The sequence below is a fragment of the Dendrobates tinctorius genome, unplaced genomic scaffold (genome assembly GCF_039654945.1).
Source record: "Dendrobates tinctorius isolate UK_male_01 unplaced genomic scaffold, ASM3965494v1 ptg000093l, whole genome shotgun sequence".
Classification (NCBI taxonomy): domain Eukaryota; kingdom Metazoa; phylum Chordata; class Amphibia; order Anura; family Dendrobatidae; genus Dendrobates; species Dendrobates tinctorius.
This window is the reverse complement of record NW_027361761.1, coordinates 16,958,361-16,975,968: the sequence shown is the minus strand read 5'-3', so window position 1 is coordinate 16,975,968 and position 17,608 is coordinate 16,958,361. Positions and strand designations below refer to the sequence as shown.

The window sequence follows — 17,608 nt, the reverse complement described above, 5'->3', positions numbered from 1 at the left end:
TGTGGTATATTCCTGGAATTATTTGTGAACTTTATCTGAAACTTGGTGGGACAATACACATGATTGGAATACAAGACTAGAAGGATACAACTTATTTGCAAGAAACAGACTTGATAAACGAGGAGGGGGTGTCGCATTGTATGTTAGAAACGCGTATATCTGCACAGAGATTGAAGCTTCAGAGACTGGGAGTTCTGTGGAAACTGTTTGGGTAAGAATACAAGGACAGAACAATGGAAAGGACACCATTGTAGGCATTTACTACAGGCCGCCTGTGCAAGCTGAAGATATGGATGAACTCTTTATGCATCAAATGGCCAAGTTCTCCAAAAAATATGACATAGTTGTCATGGGAGATTTCAACTATCCAGACATTTGCTGAGAATCTCTCTCAGGCAAAACTAACAGGTCAAGGAAATTCTTATCCTCTCTTGCTGACAACTTTATCTTCCAAAAGGTAGGGGAGAAAACAAGGGGAACTGCTACCTTCGATCTAATCCTTATAAACAGGGAGGAAATGGTTGAGGAGGTAAAAGTGGCTGGGACCCTAGGAGGTAGCGACCATGCTATTTTAGAATTTTGGATAACTAGAGGCGGAAGACCTGGGAAGACTCAGACGTCAAGGTTAGATTTCAGAAAGGCAGATTTTAAGGGATTCAGAAAGAGAATTGGAGGGATCCAATGGCTAGATATCCTTAAAGACAAAAATGTCCAGGAAGGATGGGAAATCTTGAAAAATGAAATTCTCAAAGCACAGTTGTTAACAATTCCGAAAAGAGGGAGGAATAGGAAGCATTTAAGGAAACCAGGATGGATGAACACAGAACTTAAGCACATGCTAAAAAGGAAGAAAAAAATGTTTAGAAAATGGAAAGAGGGAGGCATATCTAAAGAAGAATATAATGCTGTCTGCAGAACCTGCAGGGCACAAATCAGATTAGCTAAAGCTGAAAATGAATTGAGGCTTGCAAGAGATGTCAAAAGCAATAATAAAGGATTTTGGGGATATGTCAAAAGTAAAAGAAAAGTCAAAGATGCTGTAGGATTTTTACAGGATGAAAATGATGAAATGGTAAGACAGGATGTTGAGAAGGCTGAACTTTTAAATTCCTATTTTGCATCTGTTTTCTCTCAGAAAGGAAATGTAACATCAACTGTTATTCACTGTCCTATTAAGGGAATAGAAGAATCCAGGATATCTATAAACAGAAAGATAGTGAGGAAACACTTAGCTAACCTAAATGAATTCAAGTCTCCAGGTCCAGATGAATTACACCCCAGAGTACTGAAGGAGATAGCAGAAGAAATTTTTGAACCCCTCGCTATAATCTTTGAAAATTCTTGGAGAACAGGAGAAGTGCCAGAAGACTGGAGAAGAGCAAATGTTGTTCCTATCTTCAAAAAGGGGAAGAAGGTGGACCCAGGTAACTATAGGCCGGTGAGTCTGACTTCTATACCAGGAAAGATCTTTGAACAAATTATTAAACAACATGTATGTCAATACCTGGATAAGAATGAAGTGATTAAACAGAGTCAGCATGGGTTTGTAACTAATAAGTCATGTCAGACTAACTTAATTTTCTTCTATGACGGTATCACTGATTGGGTGGATCAAGGAAATGCTGTAGATATAGTATATCTTGACTTCAGCAAAGCATTTGACAAAGTCTCTCATACAATCCTTATTGAAAAAATGATTAAGTATGGAATGGACAAGGCAACTGTTAGGTGGATTAGTGATCGGACCCAAAGAGTGGTCGTAAATGGCTGCACATCCAGTTGGAAGAATGTCTCAAGTGGGGTACCACAGGGCTCTGTTCTGGGCCCTGTATTGTTCAACATCTTTATCAACGATTTAGATGAAGGAATTGAGGGTAAACTGATTAAATTTGCTGATGACACAAAGCTAGGAGGGATAGCTAATACTACAGAAGAGAGAGAGAGAGGATTCAAAAAGATTTAAATAAACTGGAGAAGTGGGCAGCAACTAACAGAATGGTTTTTAACAGGGAGAAATGCAAAGTACTACATCTGGGCAATAAAAATGGAAAAAGCAAATATAGAATGGGAGGAATAGGGCTAAGTGACAGCACATGTGAAAAAGACTTGGGTATACTAATAGATCACAGACTGAATATGAGTCAACAGTGTGATGCAGCAGCAAAAAAGGCAAATGCAATTCTAGGATGTATTAACAGAAGCATACAGTCTAGATCATGTGAAGTCATTATTTCCCTCTACTCCTCTTTGGTCAGACCTCATCTGGAATATTGTGTCCAGTTTTGGGCACCACATTTTAAAAAAGACATCAACAAACTGGAGCAAGTTCAGAAAAGAGCGACCAGAATGGTGACCGGTCTGCAAACCCTGTCTTATGAGGAAAGGTTGCAGGATTTGGGAATGTTTAGTTTGCAAAAGAGAAGACTGAGAGGAGACTTAATAGCTGTCTACAAATATCTAAAGGGCTGTCACATTGTAGAAGGATCAACTTTATTCTCATTTGCACAAGGAAAGACTAGAAGCAATGGGATGAAACTGAATGGGAGGAGACAGATTAGATATTAGAAAAAACTTTTTGACTGTTAGAGTGATCAATGAGTGGAACAGGCTGCCACGAGAAGTGGTGAGTTCTCCTTCAATGGAAGTCTTCAAACAGAGGCTGGACAGACATCTGACTGGGATGATTTAGCGAATCCTGCTTTGAGCAGGGGGTTGGACCAGATGGCCCAGGAGGTCCCTTCCAACTCTACGATTCTATGATTCTATGATTCTATGGATCTGCATCAGAAGATTTGGTGGCTCAACAAGCAATTTAATCCGCTGCTGGACATCTGCATAACAAATTCAGTTATTTACTGTTGAAGTATATTTTGTGAAGGAGTACACTCTCAATAATAACACAGTGCACTGCGTATACATTGAGTTTATACTGTGATATACAGATCAAAAGTTTGGACACACCTTCTCATTCAAAGAGTTTTCTTTATTTTCATGACTGTGAAAATTGTAGATTCACTCTGAAGACATCAAAACTCTGAATTAACACATGTGGAATTAAATAGTTAACAAAAAAGTGTGAAACAACTGAAAATACTGTATGTCTTATATTCTAGGTTCTTCAAAGTAGCCACCTTTTGCTTTGATTACTGCTTCGCACACTCTTGGCATTCTCTTGATGAGCTTCAAGAGGTAGTCACCGGAAATGGTTTTCACTTCACAGGTGTGCCCTGTTAGGTTTAATAAGTGGGATTTCTTGCCTTATAAATGGGGTTGGGACCATCAGTTGTGTTGTGCAGAAGTCTGGTGGATACACAGCTGATAGTTCTACTTACTAGACTGTTAAAATTTGTATTATGGCAAGAAAAAAGCAGCTAAGTAAAGAAAAACGAGTGGCCATCATTACTTTAAGAAATGAAGGTCAGTCGGTCTGAAAAATTGGGAAAACTTTGAAAGTGTCCCCAAGTGCAATGGCAAAAACCATCAAGCGCTTCAAAGAAACTGGCTCACATGAGGACCGCCCCAGGAAAGGAAGACCAAGAGTCACCTCCGCTGCGGAGGATAAGTTCATCCAAGTCACCAGCCTCAGAAAACACAGGTTAACAGCAGTTCAGATTAGAGACCAGGTCAATGCCACACAGAGTTCTAGCAGCCAACACATCTCTACAGCAACTGTTAAGAGGAGACTTTGTGCAGCAGGCCTTCATGGTAAAATAGCTGCTAGGAAACCACTGCTAAGGACAGGCAACAAGCAGAAGAGACTTGCTTTGGCTAAAGAACACAAGGAATGGACATTAGACCAGTGGAAATCTGTGCTTTGGTCTGATGAGTCCAAATTTGAGATCTTTGGTTCCAACCACCGTGTCTTTGTGCAACGCAGAAAAGGTGAACGAATGGACTCTACATGCCTGGATCCCACCGTGAAGCATGGAGGAGGAGGTGTGATGGTGTGGGGGTGCTTTGCTGGTGACACTGTTGGGAATTTATTCAAATTTGAAGGCATACTGAACCAGCATGGCTACCACAGCATCTTGCAGCGGCATGCTATTCCATCCGGTTTGCATTTAGTTGGACCATCATTTATTTTTCAACAGGACAATGACCTCAAACACACCTCCAGACTGTGTAAGGGCTATTTAACCAAGAAGGAGAGTGATTGGGTGCTACGCCAGATGACCTGGCCTCCACAGTCACCAGACATGAACTCAATCAAGATGGTTTGGGGTGAGCTGGACCGTAGAGTGAAGGCAAAAGGGCCAACAAGTGCTAAGCATCTCTGGGAACTCCTTCAAGACTGTTGGAAGACCATTTCCGGTGACTACCTCTTGAAGCTGATCAAGAGAATGCCAAGAGGGTGCAAAGCAGTAATCAAAGCAAAAGGTGGCTACTTTGAAGAACCTGGAATATACAGTTGTGGCCAAAAGTATTGACACCCCTGCAATTCTGTCAGGTAATACTTAGTTTCTTCCTGAAAATGTTTGCAAACACAAATTCTTTGTTATTATTATCTTCATTTAATTTGTCTTAAATGAAAAAACACAAAAAGAATTGTCCTAAAGCCAAATTGGATATAATTCCACACCAAACATAAAAAAGAGGGTGGACAAAAGTATTGGCACTGTTCGAAAACTCATGTGATGCTTCTCTAATTTGTGTAATTAACAGCACCTGTAACTTACCTGTGGCACCTAACAGGTGTTGGCAATAACTAAATCACACTTGCAGTCAGTTGACATGGATTAAAGTTGACTCAACCTCTGTCCTGTGTCCTTGTGTGTACCACATTGAGCATGGAGAAAAGAAAGAAGACCAAAGAACTGTCTGAGGACTTGAGAAACGAAATTGTGAGGAAGCATGAGCAATCTCAAGGCTACAAGTCCATCTCCAAAGACCTGAATGTTCCTGTGTCTATCGTGCGCAGTGTCATCAAGAAGTTTAAAGCCCATGGCACTGTGGCTAACCTCCCTAGATGTGGACGGAAAAGAAAAATTGACAAGAGATTTCAACGCAAGATTGTGCGGATGTTGGATGAAGAACCTCGACTAACATCCAAACAAGTTCAAGCTGCCCTGCAGTCCGAGGGTACAACAGTGTCAACTCGTACTATCCGTCGGCATCTGAATGAAAAGGGACTGCATGGTAGGAGACCCAGGAAGACCCCACTTCTAACCCCGAGACATAAAAAAGCCACGCTGGAGTTTGCCAAAACTTACCTGAAAAGGCCTAAAACATTTTGGAAGAATGTTCTCTGGTCAGATGAGACAAAAGTACAGCTTTTTGGACAAAGGCATCAACATAGAGTATACAGGAGAAAAAAGAGTCATTCAAAGAAAAAAACACGGTCCCTACAGTCAAACATGGCGGAAGTTCCCTGATGTTTTGGGGTTGCTTTGCTGCCTCTAGCACTGGACTGCTTGACCGTGTGCATGGCATTATGAAGTCTGAAGACTACCAACAAATTTTGCAGCATAATGTAGGACCCAGTGTGAGAAAGCTGGGTCTCCCTCAGAGGTCATGGGTCTTCCAGCAGGACAATGACCAAAAACACACTTCAAAAAGCACTAGAAAATGGTTTGAGAGAAAGCACTGGAGACTTCTAAGGTGGCCAGCAATGAGTCCAGACCTGAATCCCATAGAACACCTGTGGAGAGATCTAAAAATGGCAGTTTGGAGAAGGTACCCTTCAAATATTAGGGACTTGGAGCAGTTTGCCAAAGAAGAATGGTCTAAAATTCCAGCAGAGCATTGTAAGAAACTCATTGATGGTTACCGGAAGCGGTTGGTCGCAGTTATTTTGGCTAAAGGTTGTGCAACCAAGTATTAGGCTGAGGGTGCCAATACTTTTGTCTGGCCCATTTTTGGAGTTTTGTGTGAAATGATCAATGTTTTGCTTTTTGCTTCATTCACTTTTGTGTTTTTTCATTTAAGACAAATTAAATGAAGATAATACCAAAGAATTTGTGTTTGCAATCATTTTCAGGAAGAAACTGAGTATTATCTGACAGAATTGCAGGGGTGTCAATACTTTTGGCTACAACTGTAAGACATATTTTCAGTTGTTTCACACTTTTTTGTTAATTATATAATTCCACATGTGTTAATTCATAGTTTTGATGCCTTCAGAGTGAATCTACAATTTTCATAGTCATGAAAATAAAGAAAACTCTTTGAATGAGAAGGTATGTCCAAACGTTTGGTCTGTACTGTGCATATATATATATATAACCGCGTACCCGTGATTTATTGTAAATTAGTTAGGATGCAGGTGTAAGATCGTATTCCTGAGAGGACCACGTGCCACAGGTACAGTATAACCCCATGTAGGCCTGTTACAGATAAGGGAGGGAGTGGTATGGTTTTGGGGTAGTCTGATTCCTTTCTGTGAAGCTGACACTTGGGGTCTCTCAGGCGACATAACTTGTATTGTTTCAGCTGTTGCTGTTGTGGCCCATATTGTGTTGGGAGAGAAAATTCTGTCATTCTTTGCAGTAGATATATAGAAAAAGTTGGTTTACCTTCATATTGAGTTTTGAGTCATTCATAGGAGCGTCATATTTTCATCCCGAGCAACGACCGATGTGCCGGTCGTTACAGAGGTGATATTAATTATGATTGGTTATGAATTTCCACTAAAGTTTGGATATGCCAGAATCTGACAATTTGTTGATTTGATACATATGAATCCAAAAAAAAGATTAGATTCTATTGAGGGTCAGGAAAAGGTTAAAATTATTAAAAACTTTCCCCTTTCATCTGCTCTGCCTGCTCCTATCTTTCACTTAGGTCTTTTTTCCATGGGTGGTGTCTCCATTGCAACTTCATATGTTCATATCATGATGTGCATGATGTTCATATCACTCCTACCCTGTGACCACATAAGACCAATCACAGTTATCAGATTGGCCTCGGAGCTGGAATGGAGTAACTTTTGTGACTGGTGCAAAGAGGTTTGGAGCTTTGGCAGAGGTGGCAGAACAGGTGAGGAAAGGAGAGGATAAAGATTTTTCTTGTCCCTGTCCTAACAGCAATCATGACAACTTCAATTTGGAACAAAAATAATCTCCAAATATGCCAAATTTGAGGGAATTGGACCAAAAAGAATTTCAAGAGATTTGCTCATCTTTACTAAACACTCAAGGCTAAATTTCATGATATGTGACAGGCCCTGCGTGATGCCACCCGATGACAGGTTGGTCACCAAACAATAAGACAAACAAAGGGAAACCGGGGAAAGAATTACAACGGTGTGCCCTGCTATAGGGAACGGGGAAAGGGACACCTCCTGCACTCTGCTGCGGCTGAGTCCTGGACTAGCCTGACGTCCCTATATGGCTTCTTTCAAATTGTTGCTGAGCAGGATACCATGTCCCTCAGTTACCCTGCAGCTATCCCTCCCTAGGGAATTGGTAAGGGCGGACACTTGTCCCACCGCTGCACTAATAAAACACCAAGGGGAGATACAACAGGCAGGGTTAAACAAAACAACACTTAGCATTCTCTGCTGCCAATGCACCATGCAGCAGAGTAAGGCTCCTGAACTCAGCTTTCAACAGAATCACCACTTCTCCAGAAAGCTCCTCTCTTCAACAGAACCACCACTGCTCCCGATAAGCTGAACCACCACTGCACCAGGTAGCTCCAGTCTTCACCACGGTTGGTATCCAAAAAGGAGCTGTCATAACCAACCGTCAGCTGATGCACCAGGTGACCTTATATAGGAAGGTAGGAGTGGTTACTACTAGTGTTGAGCATTCCGATACCGCAAATATTGGATATTGGCCGATATTCGCGGTATCGGAATTCCGATACTGAGTTCCGATACTTTTTGCATATCGAATACCGGAATCGGAAGTTCCCATAATGCTATGAGCCAGTTTGATTTAATTCAGCCAATAACAATCCTCAGAAGTGTGGGCACATCCTGTTAGGCATGTAGGCATGTTAACTAATGGCATGGCTGTGATTGGCTCCTGAAATGATGTCATGATGCACTATAAAAGCCGCCGCCGCCATTTCGGGTTCACTCTGCTGTGAATTCAGTTAGGGACAGGCTGCTGTTCATGACTCTGAGGAACAGTTAGAGATAGCGATTTTCCAAATAATATTGTGCTTTACCCAGGCTACATTATCAATCAGCGTAGCTTTCTTTTGCCCTGCAGCGCTGTAGTGGGAATGTGGACAGAGCAGGAGACATTGCCGGACACACATCAAGGGATCAACTGGCGTTACTGAGCCCCAGTAACACAGGAACAAGTGTTGATTGTGCAGACAGCACTTCTGAGCAGCAACTGCCGATGTTGGAGGACAGGGTAAATACTAGAGACAGTGGAGCCAGAGGCCTAATTGGAGGACGGTTAAAATCAGTAGTGGTCTACAACAGATATAAAACTTGATGAAATTAGGCCTCAGCCTACACCCAAATTGACCCTGGGCTCCAACATCGCCAGTTGCTGCTCAGAATTGTCTTCGGCACGGGTACTCCCTCCTTCCCAGCCTGGTTCCAGCACGCTTGCTGTTTCCGGGTAGTGTGAACATCACTTGGCGACCAATACGTTGTCCTGTGGTGTTGCGGTCGGGTTAGTCAAGTCTATGGTGCCTGCAGTTTAGGTGCTTCCTATGTGGGCTGAGAGTTCAGGTAATAAAGGCTGGTTCCATAGTGCTAATAGGACAAGTACCCCCTGTAAGGACTGTGGGTTTCGGTAACTGCGGCCGGCTCGCGACTTGCAACTTTGTTTTTCATGGGTACCTTCTGCTACTCATCCGGGTTCCAGCACCGTCAGCTGATTCTCGGCAGTGCCTTTGGCTGAGGTGCATCCTTCTCAGTATCCGAGTTCCAGCAATGTCTGCTGGTCCTTGGTAGTGCTTTCTAGCACAGGTACCTCCTGCTTAGTAACCGGGTTCCAGCACCGTCAGCTGGTCCTCGCTAGTGCCATTGGCTCTTGTTCCTTCTGCTGCCCCTCCGGGTTCCAGCACCATCAGCTGGTCCTCGCTAGTTCCATTTGCTCTTGTTCCTTCTGCTACCCATCCGGGTTCCAGTACCGTCAGCTGGTTCTCGGCAGTGCCTTTGGCTGAGGTGTCTCCTTCTCTGTATCCGAGTTCCAGCAACGCACTACCAAGTCTGCTGGTCCTTGGTAGTGCTTTCTAGCACAGGTACCTCCTGCTTAGTAACCGGGTTCCAGCACCGTCAGCTGGTCCTCGGTAGTGCCATTGGCTCTTGTTCCTTCTGCTGCCCCACCAGGTTACAGCACCGTCAGCTCGTCCTCGCTAGTGCCATTGGCTCTTGTTCCTTCTGCTGCCCCACCGGGTTACAGCACCGTCAGCTGGTCCTCGCTAGTTCCATTTGCTCTTGCAGCTTCTGCCACCCATACGGGTTCCAGCACCGTCAGCTGGTTCTCGGCAGTGCCTTTGGCTGAGGTGCCTCCTTCTCGGTATCCGAGTTCCAGCAACGTCTGCTGGTCCTTGGTAGTGCTTTCTAGCACAGGTACCTCCTGCTTAGTAACCGGGTTCCAGCACCGTCAGCTGGTCCACGGTTGTGCCATTGGCTCTTGTTCCCTCTGCTGCCCCTCCGGGTTCCAGCACCGTCAGCTGGTTCTCAGCAGTGTCTTTGGCATGGGTACTCCCTCCTGCCCAGCCTGGTTCCAGCACGCCAGCTGTTTCCAGGAAGTGTCAACGTCACTTTGTCACCAATACGTTGTCCTGTCGTGTTGCGGTCGGGTTAGCCGAGTCTATGGTGCCTGCAGTTTTGGTAATTCCTATGTGGGTTGCGAGTTCTGGTAATAAAGGCTGGTTCCGTAGTGTCAATAGGACAAGCAACCCCTGTAAGGACTGTGGGTTTCGGTAACTGCGGCCAGCTCGCGGCCTTGCAACTTTGTTTTTCATGGGTACCTTCTGCTACTCATCCGGGTTCCAATACCGTCAGCTGGTTCTCGGCAGTGCCTTTGGCTGAGGTGCCTCCTTCTCGGTATCCGAGTTCCAGCAACGTCTGCTTGTCCTTGGTGGTGTGATATGATTGAGTCACTGTAGGAGGCAAAAACAGAAATGCTAGCTAAGTCCAGAAAACCAGAGAAGTTGGCAGCTATCGGATTGCAGACCCCTGAACTTATCAACACAACTAGCAGTAGCCGTGGGGGGTTCCTACGATGCCCTAGACCCCTCGATCACAGCCGGAGAATTAAATAGGCCTAAAGAAAGAAAGGGGAAATCTAAACTGCCCCAGAGCAGACCCCAAAGCAATAGGCAGCCCCCAACATATAATGACGGTGAAGCAAGATGAAAACACTAACACAGACAGAAAGATAGACTGAGCAAAGACGGGGCCCAAGCTAACTACATAAGAAAGGACAGGAAGGCTGCTGTCTGCAATCTTGCTGCTGCAGGCCAAACTGAACGCGGACAAATCCTGTTGTAAATCTTTTGTGACAGGCAGAACGGAAGGTGTAATCTTCAAACTTTTATAGATAACAACTACAGGAATGCCTGTCACAAATCAGAATATGATGAAGAAGAAGAATAGGAAGAAGATGAAGAAGTAGAATATTCAGAAGAATAATAGTTGAATAAGAAGAATATGAAGAATGTAAAAAAAAGAATAATAGGAAGAAGGTGAAGAAGAATAAGATGAATAAGGTGAAGAATAAGTTGATGAAAAAGATGCTACTCCTGAGGATCATGAAGGAGAAAGTGTGGGAGAAGTAAAAAAGAAGGTGAAGAGCATGGAAGTAGTGAAACATACATATCTGACAAAATATAAAAAAGGTTAACATTGTCAATATCTTTGTAACTCCGAACGTCTTTAAAATAAAAAATGTATTCCTGCTATTCCATTTGATTCGGTTAAACCTCTATGCCTTTAATGTCTGCTCCACCTCCCCCAATACATTCTACATTATTCTTAGTTGTTTTTCTTCATGTAGAATTAACCTACAAGGAAAGAAAGGGTTTTTTTAATTCCGATATTTCTGTCCCATTGACTTGAATGGGACTTCCGGTATCGGAATCGGCGATACCCGATGCTTTTTAGGTATCGGCCAATCCAATCCGATCCGATATTTCTCAATATCGGATAGTATCATTCAACACTAGTCATCACCAGCACACGCAGACTAACTAAACATGTAGTAACACCAGCGGCCACCGAGGGGAAAAACTAACATTAACCCCCGATGGCTGAAAGGAAAAAAGCCTATATGTGATCAGCCCAAACTGACACAGATCCAAAAATGGATCATGACAGTACCCCCTGACAATGAGGGACCTCTGGACCCTCAACACCGCATCTCACCAGAAAACCACCTACAGTGAGGATGCCTAGATCCACCAGAGTTCACCTCAGCAACCACCTGACTCTCAGGTTCATGGCAAACGTGGTCTGTTGGAGGTGACGACGTATGCTCTGGAGGCACCACAAATCTCCAAAGCGCCGACCTGGGGAATGAGTTGAGTATCAGCATTACTGGGGGTAACTCCAGCTGGTAAGTCCCTGGGCCAAGGATGGCCAACACCCAATACAGCCCGATCACCCAAGAACTCCAGACCCCAGCAACACACTTCCACTGGATGTTTTTGGTGGACACCCATACGTACTAGTTCACACACAGGTCCTGAATGTTTATTGTCATGCACACACTTTCCACAAGATGGTAAACTCTTTAAGGAACTGACAACAGAGGCATCCCCCCGTGTCACCACACTCACACAATTCAGAGAGGGAACCACCACCCTACTCTGACCCCTTCTACGAGGACTCCGCCTCTCAGGGTTGGCTAATGGTGAGGGTTGAGACTTGCCCCTACTCCCTGGCAGCACCTCTGCTGCCCCCACTGGAGAAGAAGGGGATGGTTGTAGAAAGGTGGCAGAGACAGTAGCTCCCAGGCAACAGCCCTCACACGACTGATCCAAGCTAACTACTTCCCTAGACTGCCAATCTCTTACCAGATTGTGTCTTTCCAACCAAGGGAGGCCTAAAACGATAGGTGATGGCATACCCCCCAAGATGTAGCAGGACAGGGACTCTTCATGATGAGTCCCTATATGCAGGTGTATATTTTATATGACTTGGGTCAACCTCCCCTGGCTCATTGGGACAGAGTCAATGGCCTGGACGCTTAGAGTCTTACACCTCAGGCCATGGGTCTGGACAAAGTGAGCGTCCACCAGATTGACTCCCGCTTCACTGTCTACAAACACCGGTATGCACTCAGGTACCCCGCCAACCACCACTTCTGCTGATATAGTACACTGAGAGGGCAAAATGGAGGAAATATACACTCCCTGGTCACCTCCCTCCACACGACCAGGGGGACACGGCTTCTTAGGTGGTACAGAAGTTTTGGCGCGAGCCAGGCAGACCCTAAAAAAATTGCCAGTCTGCCCACAGCAAAAACATGCCCCCAAACCACGACGAACCGCAGGCAACATCGCTGGGGAACCAATTCCTCCCACCTGCCTGGGCTCGTCCACCTGCACCAGTGAGTCCTCCTCCCTAGCAAAGACTACAGGGGGCATATTCGCCAAAGCCGCAAAAAACTCACCCACTGACCTTAGAGATGGTGAATTGGCCGGCAGAGAGAAGGCCCAGGATTGGGGACCACCTTTAAGGAGAGATATGATGAATCCCACCCGCTGTTCCTCACTCCCTAATGAACGACTGCGGAGCCTGAAGTGTAGCTTGCAGGGCTCCTTAACAACCAAAAATGATCTCTCCCTCCTGAAAATCACTCTGGGAGAGATAACTTGGGTTCTAGTTGAGCCTGACCCTGAGCTGAGGCTTCGAACCCCACCATCTGCTACAGCTGCTGCTCCACCACACCACGCAGCACCCAATGCTCCTCAGTAAGGGGCTGAAGCAATTGGACAAAGGTCTGCATTTGGGCCAAGGCTCACCAGAAAAAATGGATGCTCGGTTATAATGTCAAGATTTGTGACTGGCCCTGCGTAACGCGACCTGACGAACGGTCGGTCACCAAACAACAAGACAAGGAAGGGGACACCGGGGAAACAATTACAATAGTGGGTCCTGCAATAGGGAACGGGGAAAGGAACACCTGCCCTCTGCTGCGGCTGAGTCCTGGACTAATTTGATGTCCCTATACAGCTTTTTTCAAACCGTCGCCGAGCAGGATACCTTGTCCCTCACTTAAATTGCACCTATCTCTCACTAGGGAATTGGTAAGTGCAGACACTGGTCCCACCGCTGCACTAATAAAACACCAAGGGGAGATACAACAGACAGGGTTAAACAAAACAACACTTAGCTTTTTTGCTGCCAATGCACCGTGCAGCAGAGTAAGGATCCTCAACTCAGCTTTCAGCAGAATCACCACTGCTCCAGAAAGATCCTCTCTTCAGCAGAACCATCAATGCTCCTGATAAGACTAACTAAAAATGTAGTAACACCAGCCGCCAACGGGGGGGGAACTAACATTAACCCCCGATTGCCTGAAAGTTAAAAAGCCTATATGTCAGCAGCCCAAACTGACACAGATCCAAAAATGGATCGTGACAATAATAGGGTTCTGTTTTTGTGGACCTTCAGAATTATCTCCTCTGATGGACTCATGACATAGTAAGATCTTTTATTGAAGCTATGCACTGCACAAACAAAGTGTAAAGGAGCCATTCACCAACCTTTGTAAGATCTGAACTTTTGCACCAGAAAATCTGATTCTTCAGAAATCTTGTTTTCGATGGCTTCCTTCCCCATTCCAAAATCTCGAAGTGTTGACAGAGTAAACCGTCTCATTTCTCTCCAGTTATCACTGGAAGCCATAATAATTCCTGAGGACACAATATGTAAGAAGGGAAAATGAGAGAAGCAAGATGGCAACCAAAACATTAGGCAAAATTTCTAATGTGTTGAAAAATATTTTGCGATGATTAACAAAACAGTGTCTACTGAAAATGAGATTTTTTTTTAAAGAATGTCCTATGTGAGTGACTTAAGGTATGCACCAATTCTAAATTATATTTCTTGCAGACCCAATCAGTGTTTTACCCTGCAGTAGAATATGTATCCTTTCTCTCTGCTCAGTAAATTTACATTTTTGGCAGAAGTTGGGAAGTAAGAGGTGATATGGAAATTAAGTCACTGTAATAATAACCAGTTGAACAAGAACTTAAAGTAAACAGTAGATCAAGAAATGAGAAAGGAATAAAGCCGGAGAACAAACACATGCCAATTGATCAGGCCACAAATCATCATGTAGGTTCTTGTACCCACCTACCAGAAAAGATCTTTGAGTAGGTGTGAGGTCTAGTTGAGGAGGTGTGTATTGTTTTGGCAGTCAAGAGATTTACCAGTCTATGTGAAGATATAAAGCCTACAGGAGAAAAAATGAGCAAAAACGATGCTTTAAATAAGTAAATAAAAAGCAAAAGTGCATTTAAATAACACAGAGTTTTTAGTAATACTTTTTTTTATCAAAAATCATAAGCCATCCCACCACGACAAGGTAACTCTTATCGAGACAGTCCTACACTGACTAATAAAAACCTTACCATGCATCAAAATTGACCTCAGTGTGAATAAGGGCAGACAAAAGGACTGGGACCAACCAATGAAACACCAGTCTGGGGAAACACCAGACTGTGTAGGACTGTCCCAATCAGAGTTACCTTGTCGTGGTGGGACGGCTTTTATGCTATTTTTGATTAAAAAAAAAAAATTACTAAAAACTTTAAATGCACTTTTGCTTTTTATTTTCTTAGTTATATCAGGGTTTTTGCTAATTTTTTCTCTTGTAGGTTTTATATGTTTTATGGCCAATGTGAACATGCGTTTATGTGCTGCATGTATACCAACTCAAACCAAGCTCAATTTTTGTGTTTTTTCTTTGTATTATTGCATTCTATGTGGCCTCCCTCTCCTGAGCTGGAAATTGTATATAAGGCTTCCCCAGACTGGTGTTCCACTTTTTGGGCCCAGTCCTTTTGTCTACCCTTATTCACACTGAGGTCGACTTTGGCACATGGTAAGGTTTTTAATATTAGAGAGTGTAGAATTGTCCCAATCGGAGTTACCTTGTCGTGGTGGGACGGCTTTTATGCTATTTTTGATAAAAAAAAGTATTACTAAAAACTCTGTGTTATTTAAATTCACTTTGCTTTTTATTTACTTAGTTGCAGCAGGGTTTTTGATCATTTTTTCCTCCTGTAGGTTACGTATGTTTCATGGTCAATGTGAACATGCGTTTATATGCTGCATATGTACCAACTCGAATCACGCTCAATTTTTGTTTTCAGTCTACGCGAAGAGACAGATGACTGTATAACTCAGATGGGGATTGCAACATAATGCTTGGACTGGCCGTCGGCCCTCCTTACCCAAGCGTGACAGCATGCATTTCTATGAAGCTGTCACGCTTGGCTAGGAGAACCAGTTTGAGCTTTTCATTGCAATTCCCATTAATATTACAGTACACAGCTGTCTGACTCTTCCTTTAACCTCACTGTTTCCCAAGAATATCTCCCGCACTTGCAACTCTATTAATGGGATACATTTAAGCATCACTCCAGTCTGATGTGGAATTACTTCTTTTATGTATATTTGCTAAGATCTTGACCACTTTATGACCTGTTTTTTCAATCTGTCTAGGAGTAAACTTTGTTTATCTATTCTTGGGACAAGAGGAAAAGAAGGAAGGATAAGGGCCTCAATTCTTCAAAGGACTTATGCCAGAATTCTGAGATAAAAAGTTACGAAAATTCACAAATATTTTGAAATCACAAGCTTGTCCAAAAATGTTTTGACTTTTTCCGCTTTCATGCTGATTTCGCCCAGCTCCAACAAACTGTCTGAAGCTTAGCTGGTATGGGGATATGAAGGCCATGGTGACCCCTGCTTGTCAAATTCATGATGAGGCCAAGTTGTGTGCCTCCAGAAGATTACATACAAAATGTCTAAATTGAGGTTCAACATGTAAAGTAGGAGTTGATGTCACCATTTCAGAACCAAGACAGGCCGTTGTAGTATATAGTCGTTACAGTAAGCTAATTTTGGAGGATAGATCTGGTGCCCACATGAGATCAAGTTTACTTTAACGACCCACAATTTTAGTTGAAGATTTCGAGACCAGACAACCTATTTACAAAGGAAATTAACTTGTAAAGCAAATTCAATCCATCCCCCGATCAGTGGTAATTTTATGATTGTTACCGTGTCCTTTGTACATTTCATCAAACATTGCCACTTTAGGTCTTCCTGAAAATTCATCTGCATGATTGACAAGGGCGTCTCTTACAGCCTCGTACCCACATATGACAACAACTTTCTCAACTCCTAATTGTAAGGTGTACACGGGTCCATACTTCTTAGAGAGCTGAAAAGTGAAATGACTGTTGGTTAGTGAATTTCTTAATGAAATTTTGCCTGTTTTTTATGGTGAACATATTCTAATAGTAGAGCAAAATTTATTACAGACATTTTCTGAATTTATCTTAATGAACTTTAATCTCTTGCCATCTGGGCCAATTTTAAGTTTTGTGCTTTTACTTAATTCTCCTCTTCTCCAAGAGACATAACTTGGATCTGAAGATCACAATGATTACATCAATCCCAAAAATATCGGTGTTTTTACATACATTTCAGTGATTTAAAAAATGGTTTGTTCCGGTGGTATTATACTCTCTGCAGGTTACAGCTTGGATTGCTCCAACCGTGTAATTAGCAGGATCATTGATTACCAAACGATACTCACCCATAGCATGTCTCTGCTTTCCTAAAACTTAAACCTAAAACCTTCATTAATTTCCCGCTACCTTGACATTGCTGATGGCGCAGATTTTAATGGCAACTAAACCAGTGACAATGAGTCATTGGTAGGAGATATGCCAAACTGATATCCAAGAAATGATTTTTTTTAACCATTTGCTTATATGAAAAAATGACTTTATATCAGAATCAGTGTCTGGCCTCAATTTATAAGTGTTAGGATTTGTGGATAGCAGCCCATATTATTCCTGGTATAGGGCGCGTCTATGGCAATTTCATAGACTATGAGCCCAATTCATCATTTGCACTTTGTTTAACCCTTTCACTCCTGACTGATGGCTGTCCTGGCAATCCGTCAGCACCAGCGATCACATCACACGGCCGATGGGCGCATGGAATGACGAGATCTCTGTTAGTGTGTGTTAATGGTGCTGTCAGAGATTGACACTGGCATTTAACAGGTTATCAAACGTTGGAGAAGCTCCATTTCCACCTGTGGCTGATAAAGGCACATGATTAATGTTTGAATAGGGAAATATTTGGATTTGGGAAAATGTTATTCACAAACAATTTCTAATATGCGTGTGTTCGTACTGAATAACGAATCCAATGCAAGTCAAGGGAAAAGCCGAATATTATTCTGCTGAACCCAACAAACAGGTCTGGGGGCCTGGGAAAAAAAGCTGAAATTGATGGGAAAGACCTAAAACTAAATGGGAACAGACTGGAGAAGATGTCTGCATGTCTTTCTGACTCTCATATGATATCTGGGAATAATGTTATTGTGCCAGTTTTAAGGATTTTTAAAAAGACATACCAAGCGAAACCAAAATTTTTTTTAAAGGCAAAAATACTGAGAAACATTTTTTCCTTCATAATTACATGTATATAATGCGAAATAAA

At 43.1% G+C, this 17,608-nt stretch overlaps 1 protein-coding gene across 1 annotated transcript in view; it reads right to left on the bottom strand.

The window, feature by feature from the left end:
• The window catches only part of LOC141098584 (cytochrome P450 2K1-like), a 187,872-nt gene that overhangs the window by 128,089 nt on the left and 42,175 nt on the right, over positions 1–17,608 (bottom strand). The window contains exons 3-4 of the mRNA XM_073586494.1: positions 16,151–16,313; positions 13,624–13,773 (exon numbers count right to left, since the gene is read on the bottom strand). Coding sequence (XP_073442595.1) covers positions 13,624–13,773; positions 16,151–16,313 — 313 coding nt within the window. The remainder of the gene's footprint in view (positions 1–13,623; positions 13,774–16,150; positions 16,314–17,608) is intronic.